Source organism: Varroa jacobsoni, unplaced genomic scaffold, assembly GCF_002532875.2.
Source record: "Varroa jacobsoni isolate VJ856 unplaced genomic scaffold, vjacob_1.0 scaffold_1265, whole genome shotgun sequence".
Lineage (NCBI taxonomy): Eukaryota > Metazoa > Arthropoda > Arachnida > Mesostigmata > Varroidae > Varroa > Varroa jacobsoni.
Genome location: NW_019214167.1, coordinates 78,698 through 91,505, shown reverse-complemented (window position 1 = coordinate 91,505; position 12,808 = coordinate 78,698). Strand labels below are relative to the sequence as shown.

Sequence of the window (12,808 nt, the reverse complement as noted above, 5' to 3'; positions counted from 1 at the left end):
AGAAAGAGAAAGAGAAAGAGAAAGAGAAAGAGAAAGAGAAAGAGAAAGAGAAAGAGAAAGAGAAAGAGAAAGAGAAAGAGAAAGAGAAAGAGAAAGAGAAAGAGAAAGAGAAAGAGAAAGAGAAAGAGAAAGAGAAAGAGAAAGAGAAAGAGAAAGAGAGAAGAGAGAAGAGAGAGAGAGAGAGAGAGAGAGAGAGAGAGAGAGAGAGAGAGAGAGAGAGAGAGAGAGAGAGAGAGAGAGAGAGAGCAAGAACTGTGCGTGGATCACGGGAATTAATATATCAATAGTTACGCAGTGAGGGTTTACAAGGCATTATTATATTACAATTTTTCTAGATGTGCCCGATTTGGAAAAATTGGAACAAGAATTATACCGAACGCAAATATTTTCAGTACTGAAAAAAATCAAAGGGGTGGAGAAGCAGGACGAAAATCGATGAAACTCTGTTTTCCGGTTGTCGTTTTACTGTGAATAACTATAATGAATGATGAAAAGCAGTAACGCCCAATATCAAAATTAAAATGCCTCTAGTTGTTGTGAACTAAAATTGATGTCACACTACTATTTATCTAAAAAGCTGTGCCTGCGCTGCCCACAAGTTCCTTCTATCTTTGCCACACGAATTTTGTTTCTTTTGGCATACGAATAGAGAAGGCAACCAAAGAACAGCACTAGATATTAATTTCACCTGAATTTTGACAAAACAGAAAATTACCACTCGACACGTGTGTCTACGATCTCATATGCTTCTGTCTGTATTCCATTGTCAACCTTAAGCAGTTGATCCAGAGTGAAAATAATAGAATATTAAATCGAACAGATGAATTTAATTGGAATTTTTTTGGAAGTTTTTGCCGTTTTTCTTACTGCTGTCTTACAAAGTAAACTGACTAACATCCGGTCAAGGATATCATCACAGGAAGCCTTTTTTGAGCTTTGTTGCTAAGTCGGGCCTACAGATTTCTACAGATTGGAGGTCTATTCCACCTCGATGCTAGTTGCCAGGGAGGCACACGGCAGCTGAACTCTGTCTCTACCTAGTTATGTTATCGCAACTATCTCAAATGTTATCGTTATGTTAGGAGCAACGTGCACTTAACGAGTACGGGAGTGATACAGCCTTTCATCATCCTTTATAGGCCATCAGAACGGATCTTAAATTGCGGATCTGTTAGGCTAGAAAGACAACCAGCTTTGTGTTCGTACTCCGCACAGAGTCTCTTTCCTTCCTACCAAACCTTGCTACTAATTTCGCGTTTTTTTTTTATCCAATTTACATATACCCTGTGTAAGTTACGAGTGGCTTTGATTTATGGAATAGAGTTCAAGTAGAATGTAGTAAGCGTTTGCCCTTCCAAGTAACCCTCCGATATCGTTCAGGTATCTCAAAGATGAGACTAGAGGACCACACCGCTTTCCGACGAAAGCACCCCATCCAAAAAGTCCTATTCCTAGAAGCACTATTCCAAGGCTGGGGAAACAGCTAGCAAGTCCTGTTCTTCTGGGAACAAGGGATCAAGTTCGCTTTTGCGATGAGCGGCCCTCATTAGAAGAAAACTTGTCTTTGCAGAATTTACCGCTAAAGGGATTTTCCCACATATATTTCAATAGCCATTTGAACGCTTTCTAATCCAGGGTGACATGCTTTACTCCAACTTTTCATTTTACCTGGGCACGAGTTAGGATTGTCAGTGCTAATTGTCGCACAGCATTTATTGCAAATTTTTATATGCTGTAGGATAAATAGCCATAGCATAGCGGACACACCGGAATTTTACCGAATTTCCAGACGGTTCGTGAACTGGATCTTAGGATCCTCGCCAATACTTGGAGAAACATGCGACTAAGATGATGGGCTAATAGTTATTAATACGAACCACTACCTTTAGATGTTCTTGGATAAATGACTCACGTCTGTACAAGTGGAAACTTACAAGGAAGGCGATATGCGCGAAGGCCATAATGAGTTCTTCGACGAAAGATACGCTCTTTTCACGAATCCAATTGGGAATAGCGAATGTCGCTATAAGAACCAGTGCCGGCATCGATACGAACCACGTCGTGTAGATAACAACTAACTGAGTGTAAAACGATAGCTTTTCTGGATATCTGTACAACGTAAATACGACTGCGTAAACAAACCAGCCCCACGACAGAAGACGTAAAACGACAATTGCGTAACCAGCCGGCGATTCGTACAAGTACAGTACGTAACCCGGATCGAACACCTGCGGGCGGCAGATGTCATTAAACAAGCAGATCGAATGATAGACAGAGTATTAATAAAATAGTTAGACGAAAAAATACTTGTCACATTCGGAGCACAATTTTGTTTAATGTTTCACGTGTCTTGAAATAAATGTGCGCCGCCCTTTTTTTTTTCAATATTGGATGTGATCGTAATCAGTAAAAATAGAAGCTAACCTGCATAGTTTCTTATTATTATTATGTACATTTACAACTAATCGAAAGAGGGAATTCACCATCATTAAAAGTACTCTTTTTTTACTTGATGGACTAAAGCTTAGGCTAGAGGAGCGGATAATTGCTAGCTCAAATCGACATATAATAAACTACCTGTATGATAAAATTAACAAAGAACTCGAAACTTCTCCCTTTAAAATTTCTATTTGTATGATTTTGCTATTATATATGATGACTATATCACTATGCGCCTTGAGAAGATATCTGTAATTTCTTCGTGAGTGCGACCTCTGGTGGAATGCACGTGAGACTGTATATTAAGACCCATGAGTAGGTTATAACATGAATAGTAAGCTTTTTTTATGCGTTTATGTGATACTAAATTTAGTATATTCGGCTATATTGTCATGCCTTGGAAGGTTCATAACAACGATAATGGTTGTCTATTTTCAAATATGCTTCTAGTTGATCAATGGAAAATTATTCCAAAGGCACTTACACATTGTTCGTACATGAGAAGGCTTACATACAGAACCGCATAGGAGGCCATGAGACCGTGGATTTTGATTGTCGTTCTCGCTTTAAGCCTTGCGCGGGTGACCGTGTAGCCCTTTCCTATCAACAAAAGCATTAGCTGAAGCGAAAGTGTCGATACTGTCGTGAAGATGTTTGCTGTAAGCAACAAAAATCGGAATGGTAATCGCGCTGCTATTGTTAATAGTAGTAAAATCTACTTGGCATCGTCAGCCTGTTAATAGTGTTATCATCAGGGCCTGAAAGGATGAAACGATAGTCTTCGATACTAAAATAGCTTATTTCTCTGTCGTAAGCAGGTCAACTCTTTCTTTTTCACTCAAGTACCCGAAAAAAGAGATATGAAATCGCACTTTTTATGAGTTATATCGTTTTGCGGTATCCAATGTGTTACAATGCAAAATAATCGTGTGTCGCCGTTCTTTACGTCAAAAGCAATGTGCTTTGACTTGTTCAAAATGAGGTTTTTCTTGTCAAGCATACCGATGAGTTTTATCCCTGAATAATCCACTCCAGAGTCAGCTATAATGTAGTAATAGCCGATGATCATAATGAGATGAGCCAACTGAAAGCCTAATGAGATAAGGTACAATTTGTATGTTTTATGCAGAAGATTACGGCTACTCAGTTTATCTGAAAAGAGAACCCGAAGGATGGCACAAAATACATTTTAACAACAACATCATTATTATTTGGATTATAAGAATGTAGAATATTCACTCTAATGTATAGTTCACAAGCTTCAAAGAAGCTCTAATTCATACACGCACGTCAAAATTCCGGGTTTAATTGCTCTCGTTATAATAGAAGTGGATAAAATAGTCGATTTGAAATAAAAGTCGTTAACCTTTTTTACCCCTAACGCGTTTATTTTTATTGCCTAAAGAGAAACCTGTTTACTATTAACGTAATTATAGGCACCATAGTGACAAGAGTTAGTAATATACAAACGCATAGGTCCTGGACGCCATCTTACTTTATTTTAAATTTGGCGCCAGAATAAGCACAAAAGTGGCTCGTATAACATCCCGAGTTTTAGGCCCGAATCTATCCGATAAGGCTATCAAATTGTTGAAAAAACTTAGCCGACATCTTCATTTATTTAAATTATAGGTATTTATAAACATAGCTACAAATAAAGCAGTCTGAAAAAAAAAACTTGATTTATACATGTGATAAGAGATTAATTTTACCAAAATATTAGAGTCTCATGTATTCAAGGCATACAACGAGACTAGTTGATAAGTAGGTAAAAAAAAAACTAGAACGAATTACCATTTGCTTGACAATACTCACAGGCAGTGTATGAAGCGAGGCCGCAGAGTATTACGTAGATGACAAGAAATGCAATGTCAAACTGCAGTATATCTGCAAAGAGAAATCAGCATAAAAAAGTTGTTTGTCCTCAGAAAGGTCGACACACAATAGGATGTTATGTTTAACAGAAGAATGAACTGTAAAATTGACAATATTCTGCATTTTGTCTGAACGTTATAGCTAATTATTACATTACGTGTATATGCATAACATATATATACACACCTTTTAATACTTAATTTCAAAGCAATCTGAAAATGGGCGACCCACTTCTAAACATTGTTCTGCCTCTAAGTAGCATACACAACAGGGGCGGCCACTTTATTACCACGCCACAAACAAAGGCAGTAAGTATTAATAATCACAACATTTTGTCTAGGCCATTTAGACAAAGCATGCCCCTTACAATTATCCGTTGAGCTTTTCGCATCCATTCACGGCATCTACAGAAGAAAAACAGTCCATGCGGTAATATTTCTAAAACATCAATTAATATCAACTTGGTGTTGCGAACTTACAAAACTGATCGGCTGAAAAATGCATAAACCACCAGCGGTCCGCGTCGTTTAGCGCGTCCAGTCGGTATCTATAAGGAAGAAAGGAAACGCAAGACGAACGACACGCCCAATAAATTCGATTTTTAAATACTAGTATTATATAGAAAACGTCAAACATTTGTCACGATAGAACTATCGTTTGTATGAACGGTGATCTTGCTTCATCGACATATTAGGAATACGTGAAAGCTGACCATGTGTATCGACTTAGTACTTTTACTGCTACAAGTAGAAATTGATTTCCTATGTATTCACCGTCACCCTCCAAGGCCTTCTTCCAACCAGGTTAATCGTTACCAGGAATGGCGTTGAAAAGGATCTCTTCACTGTCAAATATATGATTACTGATTTCATTTGCTTGTGGCCGAAAGAGATGATAGCGTTTCATGACTAGGTTATGTACGACCTATAAGTTTCGTGGAGAGAGATGATAGAAACTAATCGAAAGTTCTTATGTTTTAATATGGTAATTTCGCATATAGATAACTTACCCGTCAGATGAATACATTCAATACGGTATCGATTAACATTATGTTGTAGCTAATTTGGGAATTGAGTTATAAGCGATAGACGATGTGTTCAATGCTATAGGATATAGGGTAACTTATATGTGAAATCACACAGGCGGCGGCTTTACGCTTAAACCAGGACAGTAAACGCAGATGTCAACGCTTAAAGGGGCCGCAAGGTATGTGTTTGCAAATTTGAATAAGTTTAGAGTGATCAACGAAAGTTAAAAGCTGTCGGTCTGATCGAATGGCTCAAGAATACCTGAGATATAAACCAGTGTAATTAGCTTTTTTATTCGCGCGTTTTCGACAGTTCGCTGTAGCAATATACCACCACCGAGGACGCGCAGTCTGGAACCCGATAATGCCAGAACACTGAACCCTTGGCAAGGGATCCGTCGATGAAACGCATCCGCGTTCATTTACTTCAAGTAGAATCACCTGGTTTCGTCGCTGATCTAAAGGCTTTATGCGTTCCACACAGGTCTATAACAAAAGGCAGATATCAGTGAAGGATTAGCTGATTGATGGCTGATCTCGGAAGAAAAGTCTAAAACTTGTCAAATGTTGAAAAAAATACCCAACTTAATCATGAAAATATTGCTGCTCATTCAATTGCAAATAGATATACTACATATACAGGTTATCAGTGGGTTGTGGGTTAATTGCGGATTACGAATTTGATAAAAGTGTGCTTAGCAACGTATCAGTTCCTGTATCGTCGAGAGTATTTTTCTTATCAATATGATGAAGTATTTTCCGTGCCGGCAACATATCGGTAAGGTGTCTGGTTTAAAGAGGATACCATAAAACGATAGACAAAAGCGCAAAGTTTTTTTGGAATGTTAAAGATATATTTAGATACAAATCCTGACCTAATGACTAGGAAAATTTGAATATGTCAGTCAATGGATGCGATCTGTTGAATCCTGTATCGTGAATAAGCCCATGAGGCATGAAGCACAACAGAATTTGTTTCATTACGCGCTGATTAACATACAGGCTTATATACGTATTTACATTTAGTAGTAACACCTTTGAAATTGTTATAGCCATGCTACTAAATATTATATAATTAACTTCGGCAAAACATTAATAAATTTTACACTTTACAGGTCATATTCCGTCCTTGTCGTTCTTTTTTAGAGTTTAAATAGCCCAAATGCGTCATTGGAATAGAAAGCTTCTTTTGGGAAACAACTTTTAGTTATGTAGAGACCACTCTTGTTTTAAAGGACCGTTAAGCGCGTTAAAAAAATATATTCCTGCGATTCGAGATTGTTAAGGAATAAGAAGCATAAAATATGGTCTAATTTAAAATTGTTCAATTCTTTATTGAACTATTTTAAATTGAACGGCAGTAAATAGAGGTTAGTAACATACCTTATTTGAGCGGTAGACAGCTTCCCAGAGGCCGGGTGCGTCGTAATACAGAAGAAGCTCGACGGGCCCGTAATCCTAATTATATATCGTTAAACTGACTTAAGTTCAGATCAGAGGTTCACGTACGTAGACTTTACATTAAACCAAAGTAGTCAACATCAGTTTATTAAAAACTAATCATAGATCGTAATAAAAACAGTAGGAGATATCTATCGCTTGGCTTGCATCTGTGAGCTTTCTATAATTCAAAGGAATGGCACAGCAAGAAAATCTGTATCAACATGAGTTTCGGAATAGGGCTGATTAATTATGTCGGATTATAGCGTATATATAATTATTTCAGTTTGTAGCCGTTTTAGTTGCACATCACCGAAGTTACTACCAATTTTCGATTCCAACGAAATTCGAACCTAACGATTGACGTACCTTTGGAAAACTGATGTTGTAGATAAAGTGTCCACGAAGCGATAGGAAACAGAAGCGTCCAAGAAAGGCCCATTCCTAAAAAAACAGAGAAGGACACGTTGAGTTCTAAGGGTGCATTTGAGTCTAATGTAGCGTTGCATATTCCTTAGAACAGTGTACAATTGCGGATAGATAATCGATAAAAAGTAAATATGTATATATTCAACTATATTTTTTACTATTCAAATTATTCCACCTTGAACATTCTTCCGAGTTCTATAAGCGCGATAAACTATTGCTGAAATAATATGATCGATTTGCTATAACTCATCGATTATTTTATTCAAATTCTGATAAGAAGCAGTGCTGTCGTCCAGGTTCCTAACTGCCCCAATATCTATTAAAGCAGCAGATACGAAACTATCTATGGACCTGGTATATTTGCAGGCTCTATTCTTTCTACCAAGAAATGTGTTGGAAAGGCTGTTGCTCGCACAAAAGGTTATGCTGTTCAATTTAACATGTAGCATTAGGTGTTGTAAGCCTATATGGGTGAATAGTTTCCTAGCGTCTGTCGCGTGAAAATGAGCATCTGCGAGAACTTGGACATTTGGTTTTCATATAAACTTTCATTCTTCCTTTGCATTTGCGCACTGAACAATGATCTACTCATTCTTGTTTTCCGTCGAATTTTCTACATATATATTTGCGGTTGTAAATGATTTATCTTTTCATAATCACGTTATACTGTCCTGTGTGGGAGTTTATGTTGAGTCTCGACGAAATTCTCGCTATTGTGATTTTAACTTCCCATAGACTCGACACTAGCCAAATGAGCTTCATTAAAGGACCTAAACTCTCCTTTAGCGGTTCGTCTGCTAATATGTATATGTTGCTAGTAGAAACAAGATAACAGTATCCTAAATTGAGTGATTTTGATGTATTTTAGGACAATGTTTTATTTTTTTGTATCGTTTCCACACTCTGCTATCTAAACAAGCCCTTCTACTGGCACACGAACAGTCAAGACCAATAAGACCATTGCATATCGAGACTATTATGAAGATGTCGATCTAGTATGCGATAACACACGCTATTTATGACGCGCGTGAATGCGTAACGCGACGTGTGTGCAATAAGTTTCAGTAGCTACTTGAAATACAAAAACCATACCCTGACGAACAGAAACCATGATGATGGAGCAAATTATCGAACAATAGCCGTTCGGTCACTAATATATTATTATACTAATTTAAATAGTCACCAGCTATCTCTTGTAAACAGAAAATGATGACAAGTACCCGATCTAACGTTGCCGAATAGTAGATGGAGCTGTATATATAAATAGAGTAAATAGGAGATGTGCTGCTCAGGCAGGTAATTTGTCGTCTATAGTCAGAGCGTAAACAGCGTCCGTTACATTTAGGCTTGCATTTATCTAGATCAACGGGCCGCTCCTGGACTTTACTCCAAAATGTACAAGTTCGACGATTCGAGGGAGTTCAGATCTTCTGTTGACTAAATGACCTTCAGCGAATTGGAAAAATGCCCACAGACTATTTATTATAGCCATAAAAATGTAATTTCTGCTAAGAATGACCTTGCGCTAGTTCAAAGGTCGAAAATGTAATTATTCCATAAATTAGGTTCGTTTAATCTGTGTAGTTTTGGCTATACAGGGATTGCCTTGGGGTAAATGGATTGCCATTTTAATTAGATATATTTAATGTAGCAATGGAATATAATTTGCAGTGATCGTGTAGAACAGGTAGATGACGACGCTATCGCCTTTTCATTTAAATCGCGCAATGGCCATCCTGGTACGTTGCTTTTACGATAACTTATACCCATAAAGACTTTAAGATTTTTTACCTATAAAGACTTTAAACGTTGGAGGCGATTTTGGAGCGGCTGTAAAACTTCGAGTGATCCGTACTGCCGCTCATTCATGTATGGATCCAACAACTGGTTTGTAACTTCAGTCTGTACTCTATGATCGCTAATATTCAGGTCCCGTTAGTTTAGATTTCTCCAGGAGCAAATCTGCTGTGGTTTGAATAGAATTATATTGTAGCGCGTTTGTAAATAAATTATGCCTCTATCAATACGCGAGGACTAGCACGTATCGACATTAGAATCTGGCTCTCAGTCAGCCTAAATTGAAGCGGATAAATTCGAAAATGGCAAGTCCGGATCAGGCTGGAACTGTTTTTTAGAGACTATTTCCCTGTATATAAAACAATAGACATGGCTTACAGTGGCTAGGTTGAAACCTATCGGCCCTCAGATCAAACACATCATGTAGTCCACAACTTCAAGTGTGTATCATCAAGCCTCCTTTTACACGTACGTACAGAATATATATATATATCAAACTCGAATGAAGGCGGATTTGCATTGTGTTAAGGTAAGGTAAAAACGTCCGGCTCTATATACGCCCAATAGTGAGTACCTAAGCAATGCCATATTGAGTTAAGCTTTTACTTAAACGAGCAGTCATTTAGCTGTTGGGTATGATCAACACAAAATACTGCGAAGCTGAGGAGCAGATGCTTTCTAACTGACCATGTTAATGTAACGGCCTGATAGCGATTGTTTAGGCAAGTCTGTAGATACACATAAATGAAAGTAGGACAGCACCTACAAAACAATAGCAGCTGGCTGAAGCTGCCTACACCCGTCGCTTGAGCGTATAGACAAACATTGACTTTTCGTCTAAACTCGGAGAAGCTCATTTGACATAATATAGATTCAATTAATAGACTCCGAAGTAAACATCTTTTCGACGCTCATTTTTTATTAAGGCATGCATAACAGTGATCGAAACGACCCTACGCGCAAATGGGGTTTTACTGTATGGGGTCCTTGAAATAAATTGTTTCGAGATCGAGAATATATTTTCACGTTTTTCGCTTTACTTTCTTTTTTGTAGCCCATTTTATCTAGCTGAAGGAAAATAGCTAACTTTATTATGTTTATGAATAAGTAACCTAGTTTTAGATATTGGCGTCAATCCGTTACCGAGCTATAAATGCTTTAAAATGGACGAAATATTTCTACGATATAACATTATGAGAAGTCCTGGCACTAGATTACTATGCGCAGAGGTTCATTTACTATAATTCAGTATTTGCGTAATATTTACATATCGATCATTTTCGTACACTGCACCCGATTTAGTGAAAATAAACAAATCAGGACAATCGCAAGTTATAGTACGAAAGCAGTTGTCTCTATTCAAACGATTTCCCTACTCGTATTTATTTGCCTGACCTTGGCCCAACGCGTCCGTACACGCAAACAAATTCGTTACTGCATTGTTACATTTTACACCTAGAGATTTATACGAGAGACGATGAAAGGACCAATACTAACATGATTTAAAATTGTCGCAAAATTTCCTTTGCAATGCCGCCAAGTTCCATTTGTTATCCAACGACTGATTGCAAAGTTGGCGCCAATAATTCGCAATCTTTCGCGGAAAGGAAAACCATGAAGTCGCACAAAATGGAAAGCGTCCTATTTTAGGTTTGATCACCAATGGCCAGGTTCTCGCCTTTCTAATATAACAGCTAATAATAAGCCAACAAACTAACTCTGTTCGGTAAGTGATACCTTTTTTCAAGCGGTGAGATCTATAAGGCTCAGATATATTTGTCCATCGCTGGTCGATAGCCTTAGTCGGGAAAACTTTATAAATGAATAAATAAAGTTTAAGACTGTGAAAAATTAAAATGATACGGCTGATTCAGATTTTGACGGACGACGACGACGACGACGGAGCGCTAACAAGACGGGAGCATAAACCCAAATGTTCAAATAAGATAAAAAATTATCAGAAGTTAGAATACGCCAATTTTTCCGTTAGCGATTCTTAAGCTAGTAGCCTCTGCATTATATCATCTGGTAGATGTCCCTTTTTGAGGTACAAGCGTATTGTGGAACTTTATTGAAAACAGGAGAAGTTAGAGACGGAGTAGGGTATTTCAAACGTTAGCGATTAATACTTACCGTACAGACTAAAATCTACATTTTCCATAAACCAATTATCTATATGAGTCATTAGACGTGAAGCCGACAAACATATCGTTAAGGACCTCCTAAATAGAACTAAACGCTTTGATTTTCTACCGAAAACCAGATATGACAAGAATAAGCAACACAAACAAACTTAGCTTGAGAAATCCAACGAAGACAGAAAACAACTTCAGAAAATCATGTTCCGTGCTTACATTGTTGAACATGGATATAATTGTCTAAAGTGATGACAACGAATCGCTGGAATATTTACATACTGAAAATTCAATTTCTTAATGCAACGGGTTTGTACTTAAACGAAAGATGCCATGTTTTCTAAAAATGTTACGTCACTCTCAACTATATAAGTACAGAATATTACTATTTAATAAAAATGCAGGACCTTATGTTTGGTCTTCTATTATATGGCAAACATTTAGCAAATTAACATTCTTAGACAACATGTGCGCCTATTTAGATAATGCCTTCGTACCTGATTGGTGTGGACAAGGTTTTGAAACGTCAGCCCGTCGGCAAAAGCTGCCATTGACACCAGGCTAAGCAACCATATTAGCTTCATAGTGCGTCCGCAGCAGGACAGTGTCGTCACTAACTGTTTTCGGTAAACAGCAACGAAATTGCGCCCTACATCATCCAGAAGGGCAGCTTCCAGCCAAGATTCAACCAACCTTATTCGTTGCACCCCATTGCTATGCACGAGATTATAACAAGGCTAACTACGAAAGCTCTAGCAGGCTATTAACGTGTTAAAGTACATTCAGCACCTGTTAAGCTGATCAGTCGAAAGATGTGCGTCACTGTATTACCAATCTTCATACGGACATTTGGTTAGTATTTACAATCGCAAGTCATATTGCCAACTAAACCATATCAGGGCACTGTTTGAGTGAACAAAAAAATGGCCGCATGGTAGCAAGCCGTCGTAAGCCTTAGATACGCTCTTCCAGAAGCTAAGTGGACAGATATCTCGAGTAACTCATAGCTCCTTCTCGTGCAGAGTTAGTTCTCGACAGCTCTGAGGGGAGGTAACCGCAAGTGGCAACAACCCACCGAAGTATGTACCTAGACCTATCATGCAGTGTGTAGACCTTCGGCGCACGACGCCAATGGCAAGGAGCGACCAATCCATAGAGAAAGGTGGAGTGGAGGAGACTGTCCCCATGGAGACCCTAGACCAACAAGCGTGTAGGTCCCCTTTCCGTAATACGCTACTTCTATGTCCAGGAAGCGCACCCGTACATTAATAAATAAACTAATATAGGTGAAGTATACCTTTGAGCGCCACCTGGTGGCTGACTAAAAATTAAAGGTCTATGGTACCTGTTTGAAACTTTATCTCAACAAGAAACAAAACAAAGTTTGAGTTATCGTATAAATAATATTTACGATGCACCGCGGCTAATTCCTTGGTATTCCTGATACGTTACACTTAAATTCTTCGTCTCCTAGAAGCCAAGTCAATTGTTGAAGATTTTGAGAACGAGGTGCTATGCTCACAAAGAACGGGAATGCTCTCTTCACTGATGACGAGACACCAGGAACATTTCTGCTGCTAAAAAAAGATATTTACCGCACAGATTGAGCAAACGATGGAGAAATCATGAGAAAGCACGAAATGACTTGTGCTTAACTCAAAATGAA

General features: G+C 38.1%; 1 protein-coding gene across 2 annotated transcripts in view; it reads right to left on the bottom strand.

Annotated features, from left to right (window-relative positions):
- The window catches only part of LOC111268221 (transmembrane protein 145), a 15,329-nt gene extending 3,096 nt beyond the window's left edge, over positions 1-12,233 (bottom strand). Inside the window, exons 1-9 of one of the 2 annotated variants that reach the window (XM_022847070.2) lie at positions 11,640-12,229; positions 7,151-7,225; positions 6,725-6,799; positions 5,604-5,827; positions 4,794-4,861; positions 4,255-4,326; positions 3,442-3,591; positions 2,924-3,096; positions 1,935-2,228 (exon numbers count right to left, since the gene is read on the bottom strand). In XM_022847070.2, the coding sequence (XP_022702805.1) occupies positions 1,935-2,228; positions 2,924-3,096; positions 3,442-3,591; positions 4,255-4,326; positions 4,794-4,861; positions 5,604-5,827; positions 6,725-6,799; positions 7,151-7,225; positions 11,640-11,726 (1,218 nt within the window). In that variant the 5' untranslated portion in view covers positions 11,727-12,229. Of the gene's footprint in view, positions 1-1,934; positions 2,229-2,923; positions 3,097-3,441; positions 3,592-4,254; positions 4,327-4,793; positions 4,862-5,603; positions 5,828-6,724; positions 6,800-7,150; positions 7,226-11,639 lie in introns of both variants that reach the window. The other variant, XM_086971591.1, reaches the window with a different exon arrangement.
- Between the last annotated feature and the right edge of the window lie 575 nt (positions 12,234-12,808).